The following is a 15,143-nucleotide window of genomic DNA, read 5'->3' on the forward strand; positions in this document are numbered from 1 at the left end:
AATCATAAATAACAACAAAAAAAACCTAACCATGATTTTACCATTTTAATATCAAATACTGTTAAAATAACAGAAAGTGTTATGAAATCTTCTTGAAAAATCAATGTTTGCATAAGGGTTTAATAACAGTTTATGTTATTATAACAAAATTTGTTATTGGTCTGATATTGATTGAAAGCCAAAACAACTTTGGAATAACATTTTTTGTTATGGAAGAATACCTCCAGCACAATAACGATGATCGAATTAGTTGTTAAAATAACAAAGTTGTTCGAAGAATAACTAAAAATGTTATTAGTCTGTTATAACAATAACAATCCAATAACAAAAAAAAATCATAACGACGAATAACAAAACTTGTTATAAATAACAAAGAATGTTATTGGCCTAGTATTTTCAAATATCAAAAAATGTTATTCCCAAGTTGTTTCCGTCTGCTCGGGCTGACGAACTGACGTACCACTCCATACATATTTTTGAGAAAATTCAGTCCGCAAATTCTGCAGCAAACACCAACTCCATCTACCTCCACGTTCGCTAAACTTGGGTCGCATGCTAGATCCGGACAACGTTGTCATCGATATTTCTGAGATCCGGCATTTGAAAAATACTAAAATCTGTATGGAAATTCCCCCCTTTTTCTCGAGTGTAAAAGTTTAAGTGTTAAACGTGAAATCGCGATTATTACAAGCAAACCTCTTAGGTTTGTACATTATTTGTTTTTGTAATTGTCTGCTCTACACCATTGTTAAAAAAAATGAGTAACGAAAAATTGCTGAGGTTTTGTAACAATTTTTTTCCGAGAAAAATACGTTTTTCTCATTTTTTGAGTACGTTATCAAATCGGGCTGTAACCGAAATGAGTTTTTCAATGAGTTGTACACCTACAACTTAGTATCATTTAGTAGATTTTTTTAATCGCTTCCCCCTTGAAGTCACCTGTTTCATTCACAACGTGCTTCCCCACAAATCGATCGTAAAGCAACTTTGATTTATGAACCTCTCTCTGTCTGTACCTTATTCCAGAGGAAAGTTCTCCTACCGTAAAATTCAGGAGAAGAACAGCACGGTCGGTGCCAACATCGTACGTCAGTGCGAGACCACTTACGACACGTACTACGTCGACATGCTGGAATGCGAGTGAGTATCATCTGGCTTGATGACGTTACCGCGGCGGTTACTAAGCCTCGGTTTTACGAGTCCCGTACTTAACGACGTCACTTTACGGTCTCTTCCAGCAACCAGATGCGAACTTATAAGCTGAGGTTCGGTCAGAACCGCTGGCATGTGATACGCGACGGCAACCGGGAGGACACCTTTGACGAACTGCCGGAAGCGCTGCTCAACCTGAACCCGGCCATCCAGAAGCTGTACCGACTCTCGCCGACCGAGCACGACAAGTCGCCAAACCTGCAGCTGTGTATGCCCCAGAACACGATGGCCTCGAAGCGGATGTTGCGGGACGCGCAGGAGATGCGCCAGGTGCGGCCCCAGATCGTGAACGCAGCGCAGGAGCTGATCATCAACCGGAGTGAGTTTTTTTGGTTTGTCGTGAAGGGAGAGGGTTTTGGGTTCTAACGTTGCGTTTTTTGATTTTAGATGCATTGAAGAGTGAGGGTGACGGCTTCTTCAATCGGACCAGGGCGGATCTGCTGATGCCAAACAATACCAAAATGGAAGTTACGCTGCGATTGCTCAAGGACGACAAGAAGAAGGACCATCTGGGTGACTTCCTTCAGCTGACCGACTTTTGGAACAGCGTTGATTCGCTGGACATCGTGAAGCTGTACGGAGTAACGCTGTACAAGCCGGTTGCGATGGTCATGGAGCTGTCGCGGGATGATCCACTGGATGAGTTCCTGCGGCGACATCCCAAGGTGACGTTTGGATCTCTGCTTGCCGTGGCTCATTCGTTGGCGCGAGCTCTGTACTATCTGCAGGAGAAGCAGCTCGTCCACGGTCGCATCCGGTGCTCGTCGATGCTGGTGACGCACTATAATCGCCGCGAAAACCGGCTGATCGCGAAGCTGGGCGATCCGGGCCTGTGTCAGCTGCAGCAGTACACGGACCAGGACCTGTTTTGGATCCCCGTGGAGTACCACGAACTTGGGCCGAGGGAAGTGCAATTGTTGAGGGGAGACCTGCGGGCGGACGTCTGGGCCTGCTCGACCACGCTGTGGGAGATCTTTAGCCGGGGCAGGCCGCTGCGGGTGCCGAACGCAAAGCAATATCTCGCGTCCGGCCACCGGTTGAAGGCGCCCAAGGAGACGGAGGAGGTGAGCGAGATCTACTACTGCATGTACAACGGCTGGATGGCGGATCCGGACAAGCGGCTGTCGCCGCAGATGATCATCTCGAAGCTGGTGCAGGCGGGTCAAAAAGGAAACTATCACCAAATTGGCGCTACAACGAACGGTACAACGCACTCCGGTAACGGTTCCTTCTCTGCGCAAAGCATACTGTCGATTGAAACTGGTAAGTGTTGGCAGTTTGAACCTCTGAACCTCCCGTTGAACTTCTCTCTCGCGTTTCAGATTCCACCGTACTCCAGTCCCACACGGACATTTCCAGCTCGTCGTACACGAGCAACGGGAGCGATTGCGACGCGCGCAGCAACGGCTCGAGCGAGTGCAGCTCGCAGCCGCTCATTTCGAACAACGGTTCTAGTCACTACAGCGTCGGTTCGTCGAGCGGGTGGAACCGGCCCGGCCAGGTGGACCACTTTGCGCACGACTGTCTGGATTACATCGAGCTGTCGCACGGCCGCACGGTCACGTTCCAGGGCAAGATTGGCCAGGGTCACTACGGGAACGTATACCAGGGTGAGATCAGCAACGCCCTCGGGGATCCGATCAAGGTGGCGCTCAAGACCATCAACATTGGGAATGCGGTCGATTTGAACCGGGCGATGAAGGACTTTAAGCGGGAGGTCGAAATCATGAAGAAGCTCAACCACAGGAACATTGTGCGGTTGTTGGAGTTTGTTGACGAGCCGGATCGGATGGTCGTGGTGATGGAGTACATCGAGCACGGATCGCTGGAGCGGTACCTGCAGTACAAGCGGTACGATTTGACCAACCTGAACAAGCTGAACTTTGCCAAGGATATTGCTAGTGTAAGTACCTGATAAAATTGTCCTCCCACTTCACAAAACTCAAACAAATCCTTCACCTTCCAACAGGGCATGCACCACCTGTTCGAGAAGAAGATCATCCACCGGGATCTGGCCGCGCGCAACATTCTCGTCCAGGACGCAAACTGGGTAAAGATCTCGGACTTTGGGCTGGCCCAGGTGACCGACGGCAATCATTACTACTACGCGCAGAGTCCGCGCTCGCTGCCGGTCAAGTGGTACGCGCCGGAAACGCTTGCGAAGCAAAAGTACTCGACCAAGTCGGACGTGTGGTCGTACGGGGTGACGCTGTACGAGATGTTTACGTGCAATACGCCCTACTCGAACGTCGACATCCAGAACGGCGAGCAGCTGTACGATATGATCACGAAGCAGGGTGTAAAGTGAGTACATTTAATCGTTTTTTAATCTTCAAATTTGCATGGGATATTAAAATGATTATCGTGTGAGCAGCAGCGCCGGAAAGATGGATTTTTGGGGCGTTCTTTTTGTGCTGTATTCGTGATCGTGTTCATATCATGCATGCGGTGAGGGGGGTCATTGTGCTAATGAATATTATTGCGCGGAAAGATGGATTTTTGTGGCGTTCTTTTTGTGCTGTATTCGTGATCGTGTTCATGTCGAATTATGTGTAAGGTGCGAAGCCGCGTTTTAGGATTCTTGTGTCTTTGTTGTTTTATTTGTGTTTCCATCTAGAGTATTAGTTTTAAAATTATTTTCATTTTTTACAGCTTCCTGGAATTATTTTAAATCAAATGTTTACATGTAAATTTGTCCACTCACTATATGATTTATTTGAATGTTCATATTATTCCTTATCCTATTCCTTTCCTGTAATATACCATCTCCTCATACCATATATGAACAAATTGCTTAAATTAACGAAACTTTCTAAAACAGCATGGGAACCATCTGGAGCATTTATATTTTAAATCACTGTTTTTTTACAGCTTCCTGGAATCATCTTGATTGTATTTATTATATTTATTATATTTATTTTATTTACTATATTTATTATATTTATTATTTATCATTATTACAAGACTATATGCTTATTAGATAATACACTACAGACTCACATTTACACTTACAAACATTCAAATCATTAAATACATTACGCACTCAACCATTTTCATCGGCCCGATGAAATTCCCCTAACCCCCATTCCAAACCTCCCAAAAATATTCCGTTCACTTTTAAAAGTCGCATGGGTTCCCTGCACTTTTGCCACTAGTGAACAACAAAAACATCCCCTCCCAAATCCCCACGGGACTGTATGGGCGTAGCCTTGGAGCACAGTGTGGAAATTTACGTTCTTAGATATTCTTGGTTGTACCGGGCAGCAATCAAATTGTCTAAGAATATTGAATTGAGCATTGTGGCACCCCCTACAGCGTGGTGCAGACCCGTTATGCTATGCTATGCTAAATTTGCATGGGATATTAAAATGTATACCTTCGTGCTTGATATTCCGCCAACTCACACAGCAGTTGACCTGACTCCTTTTCGATTTCCATGACTTTGCTCTAAGGGGTAATTTTGGTCCCTGGACACGATTTTTTGGTAAATTTCAAATCATTTATGTTCTTCAAGTGTTCAGAATAGAATTCTATTACTAGGGGTGTGGCTATCCGAGCAGACGGAAATAACTTGGGAATAACATTTTCTGATATTTGAAAATACCAATAACATTTTATATTTTTTATAACAGGATTTGTTATTCGTCGTTATGATTTTTTGTTATTGGATCGTTATTGTTATCACAGACTAAAAACACTTTTAGTTATTCTTCGAACAAATCTTTGTTATTATTTTTGCCTTCCTCACCTTACTGAGGAAAGGCTATAAAATCACTCGGAAAATGAACTTCTTAATTCGACCTTGTAGACCCACCTTCACGTATACCTATCGACTGAGAATCAAATTCTGAGCAAATGTCTGTGTGTGTGTGTAGGGATGTGGGTCTGTGCACCAAAAAATATACACTCGATTATCTCAGCACTGGCTTAATCGATTTGGACCGTGTTGGTCTTATTCGATTTGTCTTGGGGTCCCATAAGTCCCTATTGAAAATTATGAAGTTTAGTAAAGTACTTCAAAAGTTATGCTAAAAAAACGATTTTGGCGTATGTCCGGAAGATTGTAAAAAGGGTGATTTTTGCAAGAAACCCTATCATGTTATACATTTTCAGAAAGGTATTTAAAAGACCATTCCAAGATCTGACAACCCTATCAAAAGTTATTAGCACCTAAGTGTTATTTATACACTTTTTGGAGGCCGGATCTCAGATATTTCAGTAAAAATGATGTCCGGGTCCATCATGCGACCCAACGTTAGTTAGATAATCAAAAGACCTTTCAAATGAAATGCGAACTATCGTTGGATAGGTTTTTTTTTTATCAGACCTTGCCGATGAGCCAGAAAAATTGAAGGTCTGCGAACCCTATCAAAAGAAATTAGTAATAAAGTTGATTTGTTAAACATGTTAAGGGAATGTTGATATTTTTACTGAATGTATTGACTTTATGAATGAGAGGAAGGCACCAACCACCTAAAGGTGGATTAAGAGGCAGTATTTGTAAATATTGCTCGGTTTGTTATTTTAACAACTCTGGAGTTTTTTTTTAATAGGTCCTATAAACATATGAAAGACAATAGTTTATAGGTCCTTTTCAAAAAAAATAATCTAGAACTAATCCTATCATCCTTATAGCAGTTGGAGTTATTCTTCCATAACAAAAAATGTTATTCCCAAGTTGTTTTGGCTTACAACCAATATCAGACGAATAACATTTTTTGTTATGATAAGGGTAATTCTCTACCAACTCACACGAAATCGGGAAAAGTTGCCCCGACCCCTCTTCGATTTGCCTGAAACTTTATCCTAAGGAGTAATGTTTTGTCCCTGATCGCGAGGGACGTTTTTTGATATCTCGTGACGGAGGGGCGGTACGACCCCTTCAATTTTTGAACATGCGAAAAAAGAGGTGTTTTCATAATGTGTAGCTTGTGAAACGGTGATGAGAAATTTGGTGTCAAGGAACTTTTATGTAAAATTGTACGCCCGATTTGATGGCGTACTCAGAATTCAAAAAAAAAACATTACTTAATCCACCTTAAGGTGGTTGATGCCTTCCTCACATTAATATATTTTTGATAGGGTTTTCAACCTTTTGTACTCATTAGAAAGGTCTTTTGATTACGCATCATTGATGGTTTGCATGATTGATCAGAACATCTTTTTCATCAAAATATCTGAGATCCGACTTGAAAAAGTGTATAATGAACACTTAAGTGCTCATAACTTTTGATAGGGTTGTCAGATCTTCAATGTTTTTGACTCATTAGAAAGGTCATTTAAATACCTTTCTAAAAATGTATAGCATGACGGGTTTTCTTACAAAAACCACCCTTTTTATAATCTTCCGGACTTAAGTCAAAATCGTTTTTTAACATAACTTTTGAAGTACTTAACTAAACTTTATAATTTTCAATAGCGACTTATGGGACCCCAAGACGGATCGAATGAGACCAAAACGATCCAAATCGGTTGAGCCAGTGCTGAGATAATCCAGTGCACATTTTTTTATCAACATCCCACCACACACACAGACATTTGCTCAGAATTTGATTCTGAGTTGATATGTATATGTGAAGGTGAGTCTAGGAGGTTAAATAAGAAAGTTCATTTTTGGATTGATTTTATAGCCTTTCCTCAGTGAGGTGAGGAAGGCAAATAGTAGTTTATGCAACAAGTTGCAAAAAGAGGATTTTTTCAACCGAGTCGTACATTTATCCAACGAGGTTCACCGAGTTGGATAAATACGACGAGTGCTGAAAAAATCAAGTTTTGCAACGAGTTCCATACAACATTTTTTGCATTTCCGAAAAACAAATTTTAATTAAAATTTTCATGTATTTTGTCAATAAATCGTTTAAATCAAAAAATTGTTGAAAAGTGTTACTTTTCGAAACAAGTGCTGAAAAGTTCAAATTTTCAGCACTCATTTCAGTGCTGAAAAGTAGAACTTTTCAGCATTTATTTTGAAAAGTGCTGCTATTTGATTCTGTTATTTTTGGTACAGAAAAGTAGGCTATTTCGCCGTTCAAGAATGACAGGAAAAGTATGTAATTTCACGACGGGATTGCAAAAACGTATTTTTCATCGAAAAAAAAACTCTAAAAAAGTTTTAAAAACTCTGGCATTTTCCGTTCCTCAAGTGTAAATTTTTTTGGAACATGTAACTTTAAGGGAAATTTAATGTACTTTTCGATTCTACATTGACCCAGAAGGGTCATTTTTTCATCTTCTATATATATAAAAAATTTCGACGGTTTTGTTCGAACGCGCATCAGTTGATAACGGAAAGTCGGATCGGAGCGCTCTTTGCTGCGTTGGGTTCGTATAAGCCCAAGGAAGGTTCTTACACTAAAGAGTGACAACTTTGGCCACTCCGGAACCGATTCCGGAAGATCTGCAGATTGTATGGGAAAAGTTGCGTAAAATCAAATTTTGATCACAGGAGGCTAAAAACGTCAAGAAGTGAAAAAAATACAAGACGAAGTTTGTCGGGGTTAGCTTGTTTAAAACAAAAAAAATCATTTTAAAATATCGTATTTTTTCTTACTTTGCAGGGTTATTTTTTAGAGTGTAACAATGTTCTACAAAATTGTAGAGCAGACAATTACAAAAAAATTGAAATATAAACATAAGAGGTTTGCTTATAAACTTCACGAGTTATCGCGATTTTACAAAAAAAAAGTTTTGAAAAAGTTGGTCGTCGTTGATCACGGCCGTTCATGGTCACCCGCGACTAACACGGACGACGAAACAAAAAGAAACGCAAAATGTAACTTTTTCAAAACTTTTTTTTTTGTAAAATCGCGGTAACTCGTGAAGTTTATAAGCAAACCCCTTATGTTTATACATCATTTTTTTGGAATTGTCTGCTCTACAACTTTGTAGAACATTGTTACACTCTAAAAAATAACCCTACAAAGTTAGAAAAAACACGAAATTTTAAAATGAAAAATTTTGTTCTAAATGAAAAAATGACCCTTCTGGGTCAATGTAGATTCGAAAAATACATTAAATTTCCCATAAAATGACATGTTACAAAATTTGTTACAGTCGAGTAACGGAAAATGGCAGAGTTTTTAAAACTTTAGTGTTTTTTTCGATGGAAAAAACTTTTTTTCAGAATTCTTAGTACGCCATCAAATCGGGCGTCTAATTTTTCATAAAAGTCCCTTTGACACCAAATTTCTATCTCATCACCGTTTCAGGCTGCAAATTATTGAAAAACACCTCTCTCCGTCACGAGATATCAAAAAACGGACCTCGGATTCGTGATCAGGGACAAAAGTCCTTAGGACAAAGTTTCACGCAAATCGAAGAGGGGTCGGGGCAACTTTTCCCGATTTCGTGTGAGTTGGTAGATAATTACCCATATGGTTTTGTTGATTCCTTTTTATGTTTATTCTAAAAATTATAAAATAATGACTTGCATTTCAAAAGAGCAGAACTACAAGAGTTTGTTCATTACTCACATAAATTTGCCGCGAAAAAATTGTACAAAAAACATTGAAAGTTATAAAAAAAAACTCAATTCCACCGTTTACCTTTCAGACTCCGCCTGTCCGAGGAGGATCGCGAAATCGACGAAAGCCTGATGCAGCCGTGCTTCGATCTGGACCCGCATCTGCGGCCCTCGTTCCAGGAACTGCTCGGTTACATCGGCAATCTCATCGACCAGTACGGCGAGCTGCTCCAGCCGAGGTAAGAACCGCGGAACGGGAAATGTGATAGCTTGTTAGATCTTTGACGACGCACGTAGACGGTTTCGAGCGGAGGAGTTTTAGAGTGTGGTAATCGTTATTGCCAGCCCCGAAGAAGATTGTGAGCAAACTTTATTGCACCGTTTTTTTTAGGCTAGGAAAGTATATTTTGAATTTTAGGCAAAATATAAAAAAAAACACAAAAAGCTTCTATTTTTTGAATTCATACTGCTTTTACACTACGTCGAATCAATTGGAAACGAAAATTTTGAGCTTCATGTTTACCGCAGTCGCACTTAGCAAAATAAAACAAATCTTGAAACACATCAACACCCTGATGATAGTCGTTGTCTATATTAGCTCTTTTTTGTAACTGGTGTAAATATGAATGTAGCAAAAATCTTTGAACAAACGAAAGCAACATTTGCGATAAAGGAAACAAAAAAACGTGCCCGTCTCACTGTGGATTTACGTGTCTTATGGATAGTTGTTATAAAGTTAAAGCAAAGGAAACCATATTTTTAACTGAAGCCGCGTGCTTCTACTCCTTACTTTATTTAGGAGGTAAAATTTGGAATTGAAAACCCAGACAAACGAAAACAGAATCGATTAGAGTAAAAGAAAAAAAAAACTAAATCAAGTCTATTCTCAAAGTGCCACCCTAGATGAGGTAGTTTCGTATTTTATTTACCCCGCATCTAGATTTATCATTTAAAATCCTTTATAATCTTAAGCCCGGTAGGATTGCTCAGCAGCGTCGCGCTCATTTTGCCTAATTCTCAACTGTCAATTGTAGCTCCCCAATCAGTCAAAAACAACACTGAGAAAAAAAAAAGAGTCTTAAAGTCTTATGCATGATCGAGCTAGAAACAAAAAGGGAAGTACTGTTAGACCGGGATCCTGTTATTGATATTTTTAAATCGTTATATTTTTATGAATCTTTATATTTTCTATCTTAGATAAAAACGTGCGAATAATGAGTAACTAAGATTACATCTATAAAAAACATGACAGATTAGAAAAAAAACAACAAAAATCCTAATTGTACAACGCTAAACTAAAGAATTCGACCTAAATCAGTAAATTTTGCCTGCTAAATCCTTTCACAACTAAGAAATGATGTTTGTTTTATCCTGGCGAGCCTAACTTACTTAAGAAACACCGTTTTGAAAGCATTTATCTCACACTTACGAAGACGATAGCTGTTCTATATTCTTGGACTATTAGCGGTAAGGATAAGGTGTAGTTCTTGTTCAACACACACACACAGAGACTCACACAAACAATTGGAAACGAATTGCAAATGTAAAAAGAAAAAAACGAAACGGATCGTAGCCAGAAGTCGGACGGAAATGGTTCGACCTTCTGAGGTTGCAATGCCTGCGGTGATATCAAGACTTCTGACGGAATTTTTTTTTTTTCAAAGAAAAATGAAAATTAATAGGTGTACATGAATGTTTCACTCTGGATTATATATACAAAGCAAGATGGTGTTGTTGTTTTCACTGTAGAACAATCCGAAAAATCCTGATGAAAGAGAAGTGATGAGCTGGTGAAAATATCCGATATTAATTTTCGATTCTCCCCTGATCCCAAATCTCTTTTTTAGCACAAACGTGTGGCTCTGCTACCGATACTCTTAATATTTACGGCAAAAAAAATAATTTAGCTGCGCGTAAAAGGCCTGGTTGTTGAAATTTATTTTGCATTACTTTATGAAATTTTATGCAAAATTACACTCAGAAATATGTATGTATGCCCACCATAATCGAAAACCTACTTGATCGAAATGTCAGGCTCATATAGGCGATTAACCAATCATCATTACACACATGTAATAAATTTTTGTTTAGGATTTAATTAAGAACAGCTCATTTTTTTGCATTTATCATTATCAAATCTCACAAAAATACCGGGACCGGGTGTTGTTTTTCATGAGTCTCCGAACAAGGTACTTGGGTTTTTTTGGTTTTTCAAAAAGTATACGTTAAACTAAACTCAAAAATGCTAAAAAGTCAGAATCGTCCAAAAATGGCATGAGACAATTTTGCGTAAAATGGCAGTGCTTTGGTTTGAAAAAAAAAATGCAAAATAATTTTTTAAAGAATAATTAATGTTAACTATAATTTTAAATTACATAGAATGAAGAACAGCACATAATCAAAACAATAGGAAACTCGAGAAAAAATTTCATTTTATTTTTTAAAGTTTTCAAGCACTTTAATTATGAAGGAATTTGAACAATTCCTGAATGAAATGATTTTTTTGCAAAAACTAAAAAAAAAACTCTTTTTTAAATTAAAACTCTCTTTTTAGGAACTGCTTATGATTCAAGCTCATGCAAAAACAAAACTTACAAAAGTTAAAAAAAAATATCTTAAAAAAAATGTGAAAATGTTCAAAGAAATGCAACAAACTCGAAAAATAAGTTTAGTAAATTTTTTTTAGTGCAATATCCTTCTCAACTAGTTTTCTGCACAACCCAGCGGACCTTAACAATTCTACGAGCAAATTTTCAGAGTTTTTAGATTTTGATAGCTATATTTTTAGACAACTTCAAAGATGAAATCTTAGGAAAGGAAAAATGCTGATGTTACTTGTCAATGAAATTTACATATGATCAAAAGATTATTGTTAGCTTTAAAGCAACATAAATGTTTCCTAAGAAAAAGTCAAGTTTTTTGCAAAAATATTTGACAACATTGGATTTCTATTGCACTTCATTCCACTAGGTATTTATAAATGACCAAAGGCATTATTTTTTTTAAAGTTCTTGGACAAATTGAAATTCAAGAACATGTTAACAACATTTGAATGAAAAAAAAAGTGTTGTAAAATGTATTATTCATCAGTCTAGTTGTTTTACAATCCTCAGTTTTAAAAATATCTATGTACTGACGAATACTTTATTTTCGCGAAGAACTTTTTGCGGTACTGTACATAATATTTTCACAAAAAAGCTAAATACTTTTAAACCAGCCCGTACATGGTTTACAGATTATGGGTAAGGTTACGCGGCTTCCGTGAAACCACGAACAATCATTAGCTATTCTCATCAATCTGGAAAAAGGTCCATCCAAATAAAATAATAAATATTATAAATCTAATAAAAAAATAGCCATTCTCCGCCAACTCACATAATAACGGAAAAAGGCAGAATTTTTGAAACATTTTTTTTTTTTGATAAAAACTGCGTTTGTTTTGAATTCTGAGTACGTCATTAAATCTACAGATTGTCAAGGGAGACAGATTGGTCGATGCAAAATAAATCGGCTCTGGCAACGTATGTTTTGCGCTTGCAACACTGCCAGTTTTGCTGGGCGTAAAGGGCGGTTGGTGTCCAGCGCGTTTGGATCTGTCAAACATTGGCCAATCTGTTTGCCTTGACAATCTGTAATTAAATCGGGTGTCCAATTTTACATAAAAGTCTTGCAAATACGTATTTTTCCAAATGTTCAAAAATGGAAGGGGTCGTATTCGTGATCAGTAGTAAAAGTTATCTCTTAGGACAAAGTTTCATGCAAATCGAAAAAAAATCTGGGCAAATTTTTCCGATTTCATGTAAGTTTGCGGAGAACTACTTAGCAAAATACAGTTGAATTTTGGAATGTTGAATATTTGGTAGGTTGAATATTAACTCTTTTTTGAGTAATATTATTTACCGAAAAAATGTAAAAAAAATTGAACCTGATGACACCAGAAACTGAGGAAAATTCATCATTTTCTAATGTTAGATTGCACATTTTTTGACACAAATTCTGTCACCATTTCAAGATATGAATATTACCATCATTTTTTATGTGTACCCATCTAGATGAATCTGCAATAACTTAGTAAGGTCATTTTTCATTTAAAACCAACAAAATTGCAAGGTTATTTATCTGATAATAGTAATATTATTGTTCTACAAAGTTGTAGAAAACTAGTTTTAGCTAACCACACGGAGAGACTGTGCCCAGAAATTTTAACAATTAAAATTGTTGATTTTACTTTCGTAAATTTTAACAAAAACGTACTTGTCACTGCCAATTTTCAGTTAAATTAACCAAAATTCAGTATTAATTTAATAACCTGTTTGTTGAAAATGCTAAAGGCAAAAAGCTAACAGATTTCCCGAACTCGAATGAACGTGCTCGACTGTTAGTTTTGGTTTTAGAAAAATCAAGATTTTTTTTTTGTTGAATATAATTAATAATTGGTTGAATATTTAAAAGATGAACTTGGGTTTGTTTACGTCTGTCATTTGAAGTCAGGATTCGAACGAGAGCGGTCGATTTGTTGAGTTTGTGTTGTTAATTATGAAGTGAGAGGATGTGAAAGGTGAAAATTACACTATTTGGCTAATATTGAAGTGGCAAATCAAAGTGTCGCAACTGGGGAGGTGGAATTGGTGAGTAGGTTTGTTGATGGTTTCTTTGCAGGTGATGAACTATGAAGAGCAAGAGGACAACCTTCGCCATGACGACCTCTAATGGGAGTGAGTTAAACACGTTATAAGAATGTTTGATGGAAAGAGAGGGCAGTAGAAGGGAGATGCGGGCCAACTCTTAACGGATGGAGCATCCCGGGCAAATTTAACAAAATGTTGGTTAATCCAAGTAAGTATGGGTTTATTTTTGCACAATAATTTATCTAATGTGATTCTTATAAGAAAACTGAATGATTTAAAAGCTTCACGCTTACGACGGATAAAATCTTAATGAACCATTATTTTTTTTTCAGAATCATCAATTATAAAATACATAGAAATGCGTACACATGACAACATAAAAAAATAGAGACGAAGTAAAATATCAAAAAATAAAAATATATAAAATATATAAAAGAAGATAATTATTATCTTGAGAGTTTTGTTGCAATACGACTGCTCAATAAACTGGTATGTTAAACTCAAAATATTTTTTTCAGGATTCGGAGTACGTTGTATAAATTAAATCAAATGCAGTGAAAGTGTGTTGCCAAAAGTAATTGTTAAATTAATGCAAGCTTGGTAAGTAGCATTATTGATATTTCTTCTTTCCTCATTATAATTACATTTATTTACGTTCCTTTTTTCAGTTTATCGCCGAAATTAAGAATTTTGTATTAAATTACTAATAAATTCCAAATGTCTATTTGCAGCAAAAGGTTCACTTTGGTGAAAATTCTGTGTCCTGAGACCGTTGTAGATGATGATGACTTATCGGATGATTCCACAGTCATGGTAAGTGAATACAACACTTAATTTTATACAACATAATACAAATATAAGCTTTAAATTTGGTGAAAATTTTGCTCGGTTTCTATTTTTAAGAAATTCACGAAAAATTTGTAATATGCTTTTTTATTATTTTTTTTTAAATTAATTTAATGTAATTTTTTTAAACATTAGTCAAACTTTACATGTTTTATAACAACAGTTAAAAAAATTGTTTTGATGCTTTTTAACAGTATTTTAACAACTTAATGCAAAAAAAAAAAACAAAATAGTACAAAACGTTACATTTTTAGGCAGAATAAATGCGAAAATAAAAAAACTCAGCATAAATTTGTGAGGCATTATTATAAAAATTACTGCAAATTCAATAAAAATATTGCTAACAACAGCTAATTATTGACTACATGTACGAATATTTTTTTTGTATTCAAGTAAGGCATTAGTTAAAATATAGCTAGAAAATCGGCCCAGCCTATATCGTTAGATAATTAAAGAAAATATATATCAACTCTTACATAAATTATATCTAATAAAGAAATGTTTTGTTATAAACCACTAATAATTTACTCCATGCAAAAATATTTCGGTTGATACAACGAAAAAAATTGTTGAAAAATAGTTGAAAAATATGTTCCTGCCAGTTTTTAACAGAATATTCCACAATATTTCAGCTGAAAACAAGAAATTTTTAGTTAATTTTCTGAAAAAAAAATTCCAGCAGTCGACTGCTAGAATTTTTTTCGGCCATTTAACCAACAAAAAATGCAATTCCAACTATTTTTTTAGTTAATTTTAGTAACTGGAGGTCAGCAATTTCGGGTTAACAAAATCAACAATCGATTGTTGAAAGAAAGCTGTGTAAAAAATTAACCCATACTTTTAGTTAAATTAACCAAGATTTTCTTAGATTTGCCCCGGCCGGTCTCTCCGTGCAGTAATGTAAAATTGCTTCTTTAGTCATTGAACGGTCCATACATAATTTTAGGAAAAAAGCTATGTAATAGCGATCAATAAGGCTGGTTCAAATTTTATTC

General features: G+C 36.7%; 1 protein-coding gene across 5 annotated transcripts in view; it reads left to right on the top strand.

Annotated features, from left to right (window-relative positions):
* LOC6033134 (tyrosine-protein kinase hopscotch) overlaps positions 1-10,400 on the top strand; it is a 51,502-nt gene extending 41,102 nt beyond the window's left edge. For 4 of the 5 annotated variants that reach the window (XM_038253283.1, XM_038253280.1, XM_038253282.1 and 1 more), the window contains 6 exons: positions 1,027-1,140; positions 1,239-1,531; positions 1,600-2,475; positions 2,535-3,115; positions 3,182-3,516; positions 8,764-8,917. In XM_038253283.1, coding sequence (XP_038109211.1) covers positions 1,027-1,140; positions 1,239-1,531; positions 1,600-2,475; positions 2,535-3,115; positions 3,182-3,516; positions 8,764-8,917 — 2,353 coding nt within the window. Of the gene's footprint in view, positions 1-1,026; positions 1,141-1,238; positions 1,532-1,599; positions 2,476-2,534; positions 3,116-3,181; positions 3,517-8,763 lie in introns of all 5 variants that reach the window. The other variant, XM_038253284.1, reaches the window with a different exon arrangement.
* The last annotated feature ends 4,743 nt before the right edge of the window (positions 10,401-15,143 follow it).

This window comes from Culex quinquefasciatus, chromosome 2 (assembly GCF_015732765.1).
Source record: "Culex quinquefasciatus strain JHB chromosome 2, VPISU_Cqui_1.0_pri_paternal, whole genome shotgun sequence".
Taxonomy (NCBI): domain Eukaryota; kingdom Metazoa; phylum Arthropoda; class Insecta; order Diptera; family Culicidae; genus Culex; species Culex quinquefasciatus.